Source organism: Solanum verrucosum, unplaced genomic scaffold (genome assembly GCF_900185275.1).
Source record: "Solanum verrucosum unplaced genomic scaffold, falcon-dt-bn FXZP01000280.1, whole genome shotgun sequence".
In the NCBI taxonomy this organism is placed as follows: domain Eukaryota; kingdom Viridiplantae; phylum Streptophyta; class Magnoliopsida; order Solanales; family Solanaceae; genus Solanum; species Solanum verrucosum.
The window spans coordinates 937,936-952,604 of record NW_026019982.1 but is presented as its reverse complement, the minus strand read 5'-3'; the positions used below and the strand labels follow the sequence as shown (position 1 = coordinate 952,604).

The following is a 14,669-nucleotide window of genomic DNA, read 5'->3' as shown; positions in this document are numbered from 1 at the left end:
TTGTCATAATTTTTTCTTTTAGAATTAAATTATAAAAAAAGTCATAATTTTTTTTTTAGAGTTAAATTATAAAAAAATGTAACATGATAAATAAAAATAAACGAGTGAATATTGTTTGTCAGATGCTTTCTTGTCTGTAGTGCTGGACACATTTTTCAACCACTTCTTGTCATTTTTTTTCCATCTCTTTTCTATATTTTGGCTTCTATTTCTACTTCCATTGCTACTTGTACTCCATATCTGCAAATTCATAGCCGAAAGCATGGAGAACGGTACAACTACATCGAGGAGAACATGGAACTTTAAAGAGAATGAAAAATTGGTAAGTGTATCAGATCTCACAGTAAGAAGTGTTCTTAACAAGTTGAGGTGTTGCATTGACCCTGCTGATACCCGACCCATTATCCCTCTTGGCCATGGCGATCCTTCTGCTTTCCCCTGTTTTCGGACTACACCAATCGCCGAAGATGCTGTTTCTGATGCCGTTCGTTCTGCAAACTTCAACTGTTATTCCTCCACCGTCGGCATCCTTCCTGCTAGACGGTACCATTTAGTGACATTTTTTACTCTAAGTTTTACTCGAACAATATTGATTTAATGTTGCAATTGATTTTGTAAAGAGTTTGAAATCTGATATCATCTTTAATAGAGTATTTCAGAATTTTTAGTTTTGAGTTTTGGATTCTAAGTGCCCATTTGGATTACCTTATTTTTAGTTGCCCTCTCCATTTTTAAATAAGTCCATCCAAATAGGCCCTAAAAAGGATACCTTACTAGATCTAGACAAGTTACTTATACATACTAAGTAGATTTCTCTACACAAATATAGACTTTTGGCTGAAAGCGATGGCTTATGTTGAACCTGGAATTAATAATCTAGCTCTGCACCTGTGGTGGAGCCATCTTATGCTTTTTTCGGAAATTACACTGTTTAGCTATATTAAAATTTTAGTTTTAGGTAGAAATATTATACGTTGACTTCCCTTTTTTTTTTTTAAGCATGTCAACTTTTTGGTGTTTTGACATTTCTCGAAAAATTTCTGGCTCCGCAATTGAGGGTGAAGTTAATGTTCTGTCTCGACTTTTCTAAGTGCACCTTTATCTGGTCTAAAGTTCCAACAATTGAGGTAACTTCTGGAGATTTATACTTAACAATATTTGGTAGGGCCTTTTTTTGTTCCTACTGTACAGTTAAAGACTTAATCTGTATACTCTATTTGTTATTAAATGTAAGTGGTCCATTGTCTTTATTTTCCTTGATTGGTTTTTGCTAGAACCCCAGGTTTTTTGAAATAACCTTCAACTTTTGTTTGTCAAATAGTTCTTGAACTTTGTCTCTATTGTGAACATTAATCTTAACTACATAGGATTGCGTTTACATTTATGGGGTATACGAATTTGAAGCAATTTTAGAGCTATTTCAAAAGGCAATATGGCTTCTTGATTATTGGAGACATCATTCATGATCTTCAAATTCAGAATAATTCATTTAGTTTTGTTCTCTGAAAAGGGCTGTAGCAGAATACCTTTCTCAAGATCTCCCATACAAGTTGTCTCCTGATGATATTTACTTAACGATTGGATGTGGTCAAGCAATTGAAATACTTTTGAATGCTCTTGCACGTCCAAACGCAAATATTCTACTTCCAACTCCTGGATTCCCTTATTATGAAGCTTGGGGTGGATTTACTCAGATGGAAATGCGTCACTTTAATCTTCTCCCAGAGAAGGAGTGGGAGGTGGACATTAATGCGGTCGAGTCTTTGGCCGATGAAAATACCGTGGCTATGGTCATTATTAATCCTGGGAATCCTTGTGGCAATGTCTATTCAGAACAACACTTGAAGAAGGTATGTGTACTTCCTCTTTTTCGTTATGATATTGATATCCTAAGTCATTATAAATATAAAGAGTTGTTTCAATATCTATCAGGTGGCAGAGATGGCAAGGAAGCTTGGAATTTTAGTTATTTCTGATGAAGTTTATGCTCATCTCGCTTTTGGAAGTAAACCATTTGTGCCCATGGGAATCTTTGGATCGATTGCTCCTGTTATTACACTTGGATCCATATCAAAGAGGTGGATTGTCCCAGGCTGGCGACTTGGTTGGCTTGTTACAAATGATCCAAACGGCATACTTAAAGAACATGGGGTACTTTCTCTACTGCTTCCACAAATGTTTATTTTTGTGGAAAAAATAATTTAGCATTCACTTATAAAGCCAAATTTAGGTGTTGAAGAGCACTTCACAGTAAATTAAAGAAATGTGGAACACTGAAAGTATGTCATAGGCGGTTTTGTTACATGTGTCATGTAAAATCTTTGATTGAGACTGACTAGCATTCTTTAAAAGGAGGATAAGATTATTTTCTAGCAAAATGATCTGTATGTTGTCATCTTGTGTTTTCTTATTTTCAGGTCATAGATTCCATCATGGGATATCTCAATATATCTTCTGATCCTGCAACGTTTATTCAGGTTCGCTCTTTATAATTGAATTTTGTTTTGGTCCAGCAGCTCTTTGTATTATGTAAACTAAGAACTTAGTAGTGTAGGTGTAATTTTCCACATCCCTTACTGAGGTATCTAGTTTCATTTTGTTCTTACTTCGACAGGGGGCAATTCCTCAGATCCTTCAGGAAACAAAAGATGATTTCTTCTCTAAAATAGTAAATATGCTAAGAGAAGATGCAGATATCTGTTATGAAAGAATCAAGGATATTCCTTGCATCACTTGCCCAAGTAAACCTCAAGGATCTATGTTTGTGATGGTATGAAAAAAATGGAAGCTTAATTAGTTAGAAGATGTAATCAACAGTCTAATATAGGTCTTTTCCCTCTTGTAGGTTCAACTTCATTTGAATCTTCTAGAAGACATTGAAGATGACCTGGACTTTTGCGCGAAGCTGGCTAGGGAAGAATCTATGTTAATTTTACCAGGTAAAAGAAAACAAATCTCTTAGAAAGCTAATCAAACTCTATCGAAAACAGTAGACAGATTTTCTTACTTGAACAAATGTCCCTTTCTTGGAGGACTATCTTTTCAAATTCCTTTATATTTTTCGACGTCTTAGAATATTTCTCATACGTGTTTAGTTGTTAGAGCTTTCGTATTCACAGGTCATAATGTTATTTGATTGTTTTATTGCGTCTTCAATTACGTTGAATTCAGAAAGTTCCTGAAGGACAAATAGAAATCATCCGTACATATAGGATCTGCCATGCTAGTGATCACTTCTGCTGATATATAGTTCAGTTTGACCCATAAAAACTGATGCAAGGCAGAAATTTATCAAATTTTATTAGACTCCATAGATGTAAGTTGTAACCATATTGTTATATGGATGTGAAATTTGTGTACTTTTCGAGTTGGTGCATTACTTTGCTGCAAGAAAGTATAGACTGTCACTCGAAAAGAGCAAGTATATGAATAACTCGAACTGGTGGGATGGTGTATTATATAGAATCTGACAATAACGCCTTGTGTAGGTGTTGCCGTGGGACTCAAGAATTGGCTCAGGATAACCTTTGCATGTGAGCCATCATATTTGGAAGATGGCTTCCAGAGACTAACTGCTTTCTACCAAAGGCATGCCAAAAAACAATAAGCTACTGTCTGTGAAACAAACCTTGATATCTGTTATGTTACGGTCTCCTGATATGTATCTAGTTATGAGACACGTTGCAAGATGAACTCAGATGTTTCTTCCTATGACCTATGATCCTGGTTTGTCAAGAGACAACCTACAATCTTGAGTTGGAGTACTCAAAAACTGAAACAATTTCCTGCTCATCTTTTCATTGAATTCAAATAACTTTAAAAATAATATTGGTGGATATCTCTGCTTTATGGATTGACAATTGCTTCAACTACTCTTTGACCCTCGGTGTTACAATAGCTCATGCATAAGCTGGCTAGATTTTGAACAATTTCCTCGAGTCGTCAGAGGAATGTAATATGTTATTCTGAATGGTATCCACTTCTGGATTATCACAGACAATATCATTTTGGGGAATATCTTCCAAACTCCTGCTAGTGAATATCAATAATGCACCATTACTAGTGAATATATTTGTAAGATAGCCTTTAATTAGCTAAGCTAGAACAAGTGTTTGTGAAATGTGCAGATTGTTTAATATTATTGGGCACAATTGGTTGCTCACAGCGTAAACTTTTATATTATTACTACATCTTAGGTCTTATACTCAATTTCTTTTGCATTCATGCGCTACTAACTTCGTTTATTCTCTATTATTTCTCACTTAATACATTTCAAATTTGATACTTACTTGGGAACTCATAACTCAAATGAACCACTTGCCTGATGACCGAGGATTAATTAACTAACTACTTCATTCTAGAAGTTCTAAATTTTCCATTCTTTGCCTAGTAACTATGTTTCTATAAATTCACGTCCTAATTCTCTACAAACTCTTGGAATGTTCTATATTTTTTATTAGGACAAAGATGTCTATAATTCAAAGTCTAGAAAAAAACTAGTTTATGTGTTTGGTATAAGAAAGGAAAATATATTTTTCATTTTCTCATATTTGGTTGACTTAAATATTTTTCAAATGAACTTATTTTCGTCAACTTAAGAAAAAATGTTGGGTATGTGATAGAGGTTCGGGTTCGTGTCAAAGAGTGGTGGTTCGAATATGATATTATAATATTTGTCCAGATTATATCTAAATAATTTTCTCTTCAAAAAAATAAAATTATTTTCCCTTGGAATACATACACCCCTATTTATTGTTAAGAGGGCGAAAATCACTTGTACTGTGCCTCGTGACTTATCTTTCTGTTTCTACCTACTTTGCTTCTTCAACTCCATGTCTGCGAATTCATAGTCATCAGTATGGAGAACAGTACTACTACAACAAGGAAAATATGGAACTTTAAGGAGACTGAGAAGTTAGAGAGTGCACCGAATCTCACCATAAGAATTGTCCTTGACAAGTTGAGGTCTTGCCTCGACACTGCTGATACCCGACCGGTTATCCCTCTCTGCCTTGCCGATCCTTCTGCTTTCCCCTGTTTCCGGACTACACCAATCGCCGAAGATGCTATTGTTGATGCTGTTCGCTCTGCTAAGTTTAACTGCTATTCTCCCACTGTCGGCATCCTTCCTGCTAGAAGGTACCATATTACTAGCCTTGCTTACTCAAAATTTTAGTCGAACAATGTTAATTTTAATGTTTTGATTGATTTTGAAATCTGTAATCGTTCTAAGTTTTTGATTTTCGATATCACTTGGTTTAGGTGTCTCTGGCACTGATTGCATATTAGGGTGTGTTTGGTACGAAGGAAAATGTTTTTCAATTTTCTCATGTTTGGTTGGATTAAATGTTTTGGAAAATGTTTTTCAAATCAACTCATTTTTCTTAAATTTAAGAAAAATGACTTCCTTCAAAACTTAAGAAGAACATTTTCCAAACCTCTCTTCCAATTTCAAATTACAATTATTTTTTTTGTTGAAAAAATTAATTTATTTTGTCTCTATCCTGAAATCAACCCCCAACCACCACCCCCAAAAAAATAATTTTAAAGCTTGTTTTTAAATTAAATTTGTTTACCCCACCTTCACCCCTACCTCCAACCCCTCCCAAAAAAATATTAAAAATTGTTTTTAAAAGATATTTCTAATTTCAATTTTTTATTTTTTTATCCCCACCCACTACCCTCGGCCCCCATCTGCCCCCCTATCAGCCCCCAACTCCCTTAAAAAAAAAAAGGTTTGTTTTTAAAAAATATTTTTAACTTTAATTTTTTATTTTCTCATCCCGATCATCGATCACCCACCCACCTCCCTCAAAAAAAAATTTGAGTTTGTTTTTGAAAAAATTTTTTAACTTTAAAATTTCATTTGTTTCACCATACCCAGCCCCCACCCCACCCGCCCACCCCTACCAGCCCCACCCGCCCACCCCTACCAGCCCCCCCCAAAAAAAATTAAATTTGTTTTTAAAAAATATTTTCAATTTCAAAAATTCATTTTTTCACCCCTATCCTTAACCCCCCACCCACGCACCCCCTACCAGCCCCCCCACCACCCCCAAAAAATAATTTTTAAGTTTGTTTTCTAAAAATATTTTCAATTTCAAAATTTAATTTTTTTTCACCCCTACCCACCCCTGGGCACCCCAACCACCCCCTACCAGCACCCCCCACCCCCAAAAAAAAATTTTAAGTTTGTTTTTAAAAAATACTTTCAACTTCAAAAATTTATTTTTTCACCCCAATCCTCGATCCCCCCTCCACCCATCCCCTACCATCCCCCCACTCCACCCACCCCCAAAAAAAATTTAAGTTTGTTTTTAAAAAATATTTTCAATTTCAAAAATTATTTTCTACTCTAGTTAAAATAAAAGATATTTCTCAAAAAAAAATTTCATTCATAAATCAAATATTAAAAATATTTTTTGGAAAGTATTTTCTACTTACCAACCAAACATGAGAAAATAAATCAAAAATCAACTTGTAACATTTTCTAGGAAAACATTTTCCTTCATACCAAACACACCCTTAGTGTTTCTCATTTGGAGGTGTTTGATTAAATGTGTACCTCAGTCAGTGTAATCTAATCTGTTTAGATGTGAAGTGACGGATTCAAAATTTTGAGTTTATGGGTTGTGGATTCTAGAAACTATAGCTTACTGAGTTCGGAGTAAGTTATGTTATACGTATTGGATTTCTCAACTTAAATTTAGGGTAAAGGCCCAAAGCTAGTGGTTCTTGCCAAACTCGTAACCAAGGCTCTAGTTCCCCAGCTTTATTTAGTGTAAAGTTAATGTTGGAGACATGTTTCATGATCGTCAAATTCATTTAATTTTGTTCTCTGAAAAGGGCGGTAGCAGAATACCTTTCTCAAGATCTCCCATACAAGTTGTCCCCTGATGATATTTACTTGACAAGTGGATGTATTCAAGCAATTGAAGTACTTTTGAGTGCTCTTGCACGCCCAAACGCAAATATTCTACTTCCCACTCCTGGATTCCTTTTTTATGAAGCTAGGGCTGCATTTACCCATATCGAAATGCGCCACTTTAATCTTCTCCCGGACAAGGAGTGGGAGGTGGACCTTAATGCGGTTGAGTCTTTGGCCGATGAAAATACCGTGGCTATAGTCATTATTAATCCTGGGAATCCTTGTGGCAATGTCTACACAGACCAACACTTGAAGAAGGTATGTGTGTGTACTTCCTTTTTTGTTGTAGTATATTGATATCCTAAGTCATTATTATGAATATAAAGAGGTGGTTTAATTTCTATCAGGTGGCAGAGACGGCAAGAAAACTTGGAATTTTAGTTATTTCTGATGAAGTTTATGCTCATCTCACTTTTGGAAGTAGACCATTTGTGCCTATGGGAGTCTTTGGATCGATTGCCCCTGTTATTACTCTCGGATCCATATCAAAGATGTGGATTGTCCCTGGTTGGAGACTTGGTTGGCTTGTTACAAATGATCCGAATGGCATACTAAAAGAGCATGGGGTACTTACCTTTTAAAGATGGCCATTTTCTACTGCTTCCACACATATTATAGGGGACTATATAAGTATAATATGATATCTTAGATTATTTTACAAACAAACAATGTCTATCCGTCGTCACTTTGTGTATTGTTATTTGCAGGTCATAGATTCCATCACGGGATATCTCAATATATCTTCTGACCCTGCGACTTTTATTCAGGTTTGCTCTTTATAGTTCTCTCTTCTGCTTGCGTTCTTTTGGAAATGTAACACTTGTTGTTCCATTTTGCCACACATTTGGTAGAGTTGCTAAAGGATTGAAATTTATTTTGGTCTAACAGCTTGTTGTATTATGTAAACATGTTTCACATAAGCTAATGGAATAGTTATTTGAAAATTTAGTAGTATAGGTGTAATTTTCCTCGTCGCTTACTGAGGTATCTGGTTTCTTTTTGTTCTTACTTTGACAGGGGGCAATTCCTCAGATCCTTAAGAATACAAAAGACGATTTCTTCTCTAAAATAGTAAATATGCTAAGAGAAGATGCAGATTTCTGTTATGAAAGAATCAAGGATATTCCTTGCATCACTTGCCCAAGTAAACCTCAAGGATCTATGTTTGTGATGGTATGAGAAAAATGGAAGCTTAATTAGTTAGAAGATGTTATCAATAGTCTAATATAGGTCTTTTTCCTCTTGTAGGTTCAACTTCATTTGAATCTTCTAGAAGACATCGAAGATGACCTGGACTTTTGTGCAAAGCTGGCTAGGGAAGAATCTATGATAATTTTACCAGGTAAAAGAAACAAATCTCTTAGAAAGCTAATCAAACTCTGTCGAAACAGTAGACAGATTTTCTTACTTGAACAAATGTCCCTTTCTTGGAGGACAATCTTTTCAAATTCCTTTATTTTTTCTTGGAATGTTTCTCATACGTTTAGTCGATAGAGCTTTCGTATTCATGGGTCATAATGTCATTTGATTCTTTTATTATGCCAAACAAGCCTTTAATTGCATCCAATTCAGAAAGTTCCTACAGGACAAATAGAATTCATCCATATACATAGGATCTGCCATGCTAGTGATCATTTTTTGGGATACATACAAGTCTGATTATCAATGCAACTGATACGAAAGCAGAAATTCGTCAATTTTTATTAGACTCCATAGATGTAACCATGTTTTATGAAGGTAAAATTCGTGTACTTCTGGTATTGATGTATTAATTCGCTGCATGAAAGTAGACTCACTCAAAAGAGCTAGCATATGAATACAAAGTTTGTGTGTTCTGCATGCACAAAAACTGGTGTGATGCTATGCTGTGTATAGATATGTGACAATAACTCTTGGTGCAGGTGTTGCTGTAGGACTCAAGAATTGGCTCAGGATAACTTTTGCGTGTGAGCCATCATATCTGGAAGATGGCTTCCAGAGACTAAATGCTTTCTATAAAAGGCACGCCAAGAAACAAGAAGCTACTGTCTGAGAAACAGCCGTTATATCTGTTACCGTCCCCTGATATGGAGGACGCTGCAAGATGAAATCAGATATTTTCTTCCTACAACCTATGGTCCTGGTTCGTCAAGAGAACCTGCAATCTTGAGTTAAGAGTACTCAAAAACTAATTAGTTTTCTACTTTTTTTTCATTGAATTCAAGTAACTTTAAAAATAATGTTGGTGGATATCTCTGCTTTACGGAATGGCAATTGATCTTCAACTACTCGTTGACCCTCGGTGTGGTGTACGTACAATAGCTCATACATAAGTTGGCTAGATTTTCAATAATTTTGTCGAGTCATCAGATGAATGTTATATGTTATTCAGAGTGGTGGTATCAGCTAATTCCGGATTATCACAGACAATATCATTCTGGGGAATATCATCCGGAACTCCTGCTAGTGAATATCAATAATGCACCATTACTAGTGAATGGGTTTTTAAGATGGCCTTTAACTAGCAAAGCTAGAACAAGTGTTTGTGAAATGTGCAGATTGTTTAATATTGTTGGGCACAATTGGTTGCTAAGTAAGGACAATCTTCGATCTTACAATTCTTATACTCAAATTCTTTTGCACTTATACTCTTGTAACTTCGTTTGATACGTACTTGCGAACTCACTCTTTACTTGAACACAAATAACTCAAATGAACCACTTACCTTTCTAGATTTTCCGTTCTTTGCCTTGTAACTATATTTCTAGAATTCACCTCCTAATTCTCTACTAACTCTTTGAATGTTCTATATGTTTTTGTTAGGGCAAATATATTTATTATTCAAAGTCCAGAAAAAAAAAAAACTAGTGTCTGTGTTTCTTAGGAAGGAAAATATTTTTTAATTTTTTTATATTTGGTTGGCTTAAATATTTTTCAATTGAACTTAATTTATTAAAAGTAAGAAAAATGTACTTTTCAAAACTTTCTTCAACTTCACCATCCAACCTCGATCACGACCCGAAACCTGACTCTCAACCCCGACCTTGACCTCGATGGCTCGATTTCCAACCCCGACATGGAATTCGATTCCTAATCCTGACTTTGATTAGGGATTCGAATTCGATCCAAATACGACTTCCAACCCTGACACAGATTAGTATTTGACCCAACCCAGCCCAACTTGAGTCTTTGGGTCTTGGCTTAGGGTTTGGTCTCAAGTTGGGTTAGGGTTAGGTCAGGGTAGGATCGAGGATTAGTTTCTAAGTTGGGACTAGGAGTGGCAAAAAGAGCGAGTTGAGTTGAGTCGAATGTGAGTCGATCGAAAACGAGTTAAATAAAATGGATAAAGCATTCGGCTCGACTCACATTTTAAATGGGTAAAAACGATTTACCCAATGAATAATATGGGTAAATATGGGTACTCATATTATAGTTAAGATCTTGTTAAAAGCTTTAAAAACAAAATCATTTTTATTTTTTTTATCACTCCACCCTCCCTACCAGCCCCCTACCCCCTATCCCAAAAAAAAAATGTAAAAAAACAAATAGTTTGTTTTATTATATTTTTTTTTTTTGAAAAGTTCTTTTTTTCACCCAATCTCCCTACCAGCCCCCCACCCCTACGGCCCCCCTCCCCCCATATTCCAAAAAAAAAATGTCATTTTAATTTTTTTTTACCACCCCATCCCCTACCCCCCTCCACACCCCCCGCACACCTCCATCCCAATTTTTTATATAATAAAAAAAATTACCACCCACCCCCTCCCAACGCACCCCCCACATTTAAAAAAAAAGAAGCTTTTTTTACCACCCACCCCTAATCACTTTTCTTTCTTTTATGAATGAACATTTTTTATTCATATTATCCATTTAACTATCCACTTTTAAATGGGTCAATATGAGTATTATTCGTTTTTATCCATTTTTAAATGAGTTGGGTACTCAACCCATTTAAAATAGGTAAATATGAGTGAATACCCATATAAATTACCCATTCTGCCACCTCTAGTTGGGGATCGATGTTAGGGTTGGAGGTGGGGTTGAGTATTGAGTCAAGGGCGAGGTTGTGTTTCCGGTGGATGTTGAGGTCCGATCGGATCTCGAGTCTAGAATGTGATAAAGAGGTTCGGGTTTGTGTATAAAAGAGTGGGGTCCAAATATGATGTTATAATATTTGTCCAGATTACATCTAAATATTACTGCAGTTAAACTAAGAACATCTTAACATATGACATTGGAAGAAAAGAAAAAAATTGTACTATTGCATGTGAAATTATCGTGATGAACCTCTCGACTTTACCTACAATACGATTTCTACTAAACAAAACAAGGTGTTTTTCTTCTCATATTCTCTCACATAGAGTTATTATTTCTACTAAATATATAAAAAGACGATTGGACATTCCTTACATAAAATTGTGAACAAAATTAATGTTAAAAAATAGGCAAAAGTTTAGGGGAGGACCAAAAGTGCACCAATATTGCAAACATGAGGGACTATTAGTGCTCCATGTGAAAACTAAAGGATGACTTTGAGCCTTAACCCAAAGATGAGGGACTATTTTGAGCTTTTTCTCGCGAAAATCACTTGTATTGTGCCTCGTGAGATACACGGGCTTATCTTTTCTGTTTGTAACAATGACTTGAAATTCGTTGTGATGAACGATTGCGTTGACTTGGGTCCGACAAGGCGGTGACAAAGCTAAAAATGTATTATCATTTTTGTCATTTTCTTATAAGCTTTCGCACACTTCATCTAATCTCACAAGGTATGGTCAACCTCTCATTAGCAACAACTACTAGATAACTATGTCCATCAAAATTACGACAAATAAAAAAAATTACGTAGCATCTTTTAATCCCTACTAGTCTATGGACACGTGCAACTCCCAAGTTATTTTGTACAATATTTTATATAATCATCTAAAATTATTGCAACACGTATTGAGTAATAAAAGACAATAAAAAAAAAGTTCCATGAATGTGATACTTTTCTAGCTATTTGATAGTCAAGTTCAAAATATATGAAAATGATATCTGACAATTGAACAAAAATACTTCAATGTTCATGCTCGTGACAACACTACACCACTACAATACATTGATTATATACTACATTAAAATAAATAAAGCAAAAAAAAAATTGAAAATGAAAATGAAAATTGTATAGGAAATAATCGATATTCTAAATTATAGATCTTAATTATTAGATAGATAAAAACAAGAACCAAAATGAAAAATAAGCCTATAATCTAAAGATATTGTATGTACATAGCAAGTGAGACTGATGAAAACCAGAGAAAGCTAATAGTTACATCAAATACAAACTCATGATTTATAAGAATATACAGAAACATAAAGTTTGTATTCAATTAATTTTCTTATTTTTATTACAATATATATTTTCAATTTTTGTATAAATTATTATAAGAGTAATTTTAAGTGAAGTAAAAATATCGTGTATATATATGTATTTATATTTTTATTCATAAATATATAAAAATAGTGTTAAATAGAATGTGATAATATTTATTACAGTTAATGTATATTTACATTTTTTCCATAAATATTATGAGTTTGTAAGGACATTTTGATAATTTAATTTTTAACTTGGGGGTTTTCTACTTTTAATTGCACGTGTAACCCATATTATTGTTTTATAACTGTTCATTTATAGTTATAATGTTATTATGCATATTTTAGAAGTTAATTGAGCTATATATTAGAAGTTGAAGAAGTATGAAAATTTAGCATAATTACATATTCTTAAATCCTTAGGAATAAACTCAGAAATCATACTATGTTATGTTCCTACTAATTAAGCTATACAATATAATGTACTTTTATATCTCTTAAAAGTTATTGTGAGACTTAACAATTTCATTTGATTGTATTGGTAATATTTCTAGGAGAGACCATGCAACTAAATCGGAAATATAAATTGGAGAATACAAGGGATATATAAAACAACCGTTTGGTGCTAAACCCAAGCTATCACCAAACTGTTGCCACATAGATGTGTGATGTCAAATAGATTTCTTAGTTTGTAGTTACCTTCTTCCGGAGTCGGTGTTAATCCATTCAAGTGAGCTCCTCTCTAAGACTATTCCATCAAGAACAACTACAAAGATAGTGTGAGACCTACGACTTAATTACTATTTTTTTGAATCAAAAGTTTCAATTTCTGTGTAGACGTCTTCATTCTTCATGCAACATATCTTCAAGCATATCTAATTTTAATACAAAAAATTGTCATTTCATAATCTAATCCAAATCTTCTCTATTAAAGCGCAAAATTACAAAAGAAAAACCTTTTGACAAACAATTCAAGAGATTATCATCAAAAGCCTATCAAAAGAAAAAAATAATTGCAGCCCAACAAATCTATTATAAAATACAAAGCCAGAAAATAAAGCACAAATATATACAAAATAAAAAGGGACTTTCATCAAATTAGCTGTATGAAATATTACAGAAAAGTATGTAAAACACGCATAATATTACAACTCATTATCCTAAAAGAACTATCATCATATAAACAAGAAAAATAACTAAGAATATCATACAAAATTTATGTGAGTTACTGCCGACATGTTTCTCTGCCCAAATAAAGGCCCATACCATTATCAAAACAATAACGTGTTTTGCCCCCGACGCTTTCATCACGAAATAATATAATGCTTGAACTCAAAAATCAATAATATTCAATAATTGAAACCTAAAATTAAAGGAGAAAATATATAGGCGATGATGCATGCTTATGAGAAAACTTTTAAGAGTGGTATAAGCTGTGAATATAGAACTAATGAAAAACATTTACTTGATTTGATAGACCGTACGATAATGTTATTGCATATATATACTCTTTTTTAGTGCAAATTTATAGCATGTTGTAAAGAATGTGAAAATGTTATTACTATGAAAGATGAGAGAAACAGAACATTAAGATTGAAATAATTACATGTAACAACTAAGCAATTGATAGATGTTTTAAATATTTTTGGAATACGAAGCAATTTTTTGCTTTCAGATTCAATGTACACAGTGAAAGGTTTTTTGTTTACAATTTTTTTTACTGTACTTTTATTAGGTGAAGAACAAATTAAATTTGTTATCAATGATTTATGGGTATTTTCATAAACAATAATAATAATAATAATAATAAATATTAAATAATAGTATGAGATTTAGTATAATATGATATGATTACTATTTAATAGTTATTGATTAATTAGATATTTATATATTTTAATTTAGTATAGGGGTAAAATGGTAATTCAACTTTTGACTAGGAGGCTTCCCACTTATATTATACTAGTCCTGGACATGTGCAACACACGTGTGTCCCATGCTAAGTTGTGTGGAGTTGTTATAACGATATATATATATACTCAACATGTATGCTGTCGGTGTATCTCATGCCATTAGTACAAGAACTTTATTATTATTATTATTATTATTATTATTATTATTATTATTAGAGGTTAATACATATTAAATATTGTAATTATAGATTACATAAAAAGTCGGTTACGAATACAAATATTTATTAGATAAAACTTATTGAAAATGTCAATTACTCGTGTTGGCAGATATAATGGCGAGTGGAGTACTCTTTATTTTGGGATAAATGGAATCATTATTATTTTATTTAGTAAAAGATAGAGTAAATGAGCAAGAAAAAGTAAATAAAAATAAAATTATTATTATAATATTTTAATTTATAGTAGAGGCAAAATGGTAATCAAACTTTGAAATCAAA

General features: G+C 33.5%; 2 protein-coding genes across 2 annotated transcripts; both read left to right on the top strand.

Moving 5' to 3' along the window:
* Window positions 1-202: 202 nt before the first annotated feature.
* On the top strand, window positions 203-4,201 carry LOC125817359 (tyrosine aminotransferase-like). The gene is made up of 7 exons (XM_049496891.1): window positions 203-543; window positions 1,511-1,850; window positions 1,933-2,151; window positions 2,418-2,477; window positions 2,615-2,770; window positions 2,846-2,939; window positions 3,489-4,201. The coding sequence occupies exons 1-7, from the start codon at window positions 263-265 to the stop codon at window positions 3,605-3,607; spliced, it is 1,269 nt and encodes a 422-aa protein (XP_049352848.1). The 5' UTR covers window positions 203-262; the 3' UTR covers window positions 3,608-4,201.
* Window positions 4,202-4,798: 597 nt separating this feature from the next.
* LOC125817675 (tyrosine aminotransferase-like) lies at window positions 4,799-8,960 on the top strand. The gene is made up of 7 exons (XM_049497232.1): window positions 4,799-5,139; window positions 6,847-7,186; window positions 7,276-7,494; window positions 7,636-7,695; window positions 7,946-8,101; window positions 8,177-8,270; window positions 8,830-8,960. The coding sequence occupies exons 1-7, from the start codon at window positions 4,859-4,861 to the stop codon at window positions 8,958-8,960; spliced, it is 1,281 nt and encodes a 426-aa protein (XP_049353189.1). The 5' UTR covers window positions 4,799-4,858.
* The last annotated feature ends 5,709 nt before the right edge of the window (window positions 8,961-14,669 follow it).

What these genes read in the sequence shown, in the direction of transcription:
- LOC125817359 (XM_049496891.1), top strand. Translation starts at nt 263, where the DNA reads ATGGAGAACGGTACAACTACATCGAGGAGAACATGGAACTTTAAAGAG. An exon ending in ATCCTGCAACGTTTATTCAG is followed by an intron (nt 2,478 to 2,614) that starts GTTCGCTCTTTA and finishes TTACTTCGACAG; the next exon opens with GGGGCAATTCCTCAGATCCT. An exon ending in AAGGATCTATGTTTGTGATG is followed by an intron (nt 2,771 to 2,845) that starts GTATGAAAAAAA and finishes TCCCTCTTGTAG; the next exon opens with GTTCAACTTCATTTGAATCT.
- LOC125817675 (XM_049497232.1), top strand. Translation starts at nt 4,859, where the DNA reads ATGGAGAACAGTACTACTACAACAAGGAAAATATGGAACTTTAAGGAG. An exon ending in GCATACTAAAAGAGCATGGG is followed by an intron (nt 7,495 to 7,635) that starts GTACTTACCTTT and finishes TGTTATTTGCAG; the next exon opens with GTCATAGATTCCATCACGGG. An exon ending in AAGGATCTATGTTTGTGATG is followed by an intron (nt 8,102 to 8,176) that starts GTATGAGAAAAA and finishes TTCCTCTTGTAG; the next exon opens with GTTCAACTTCATTTGAATCT.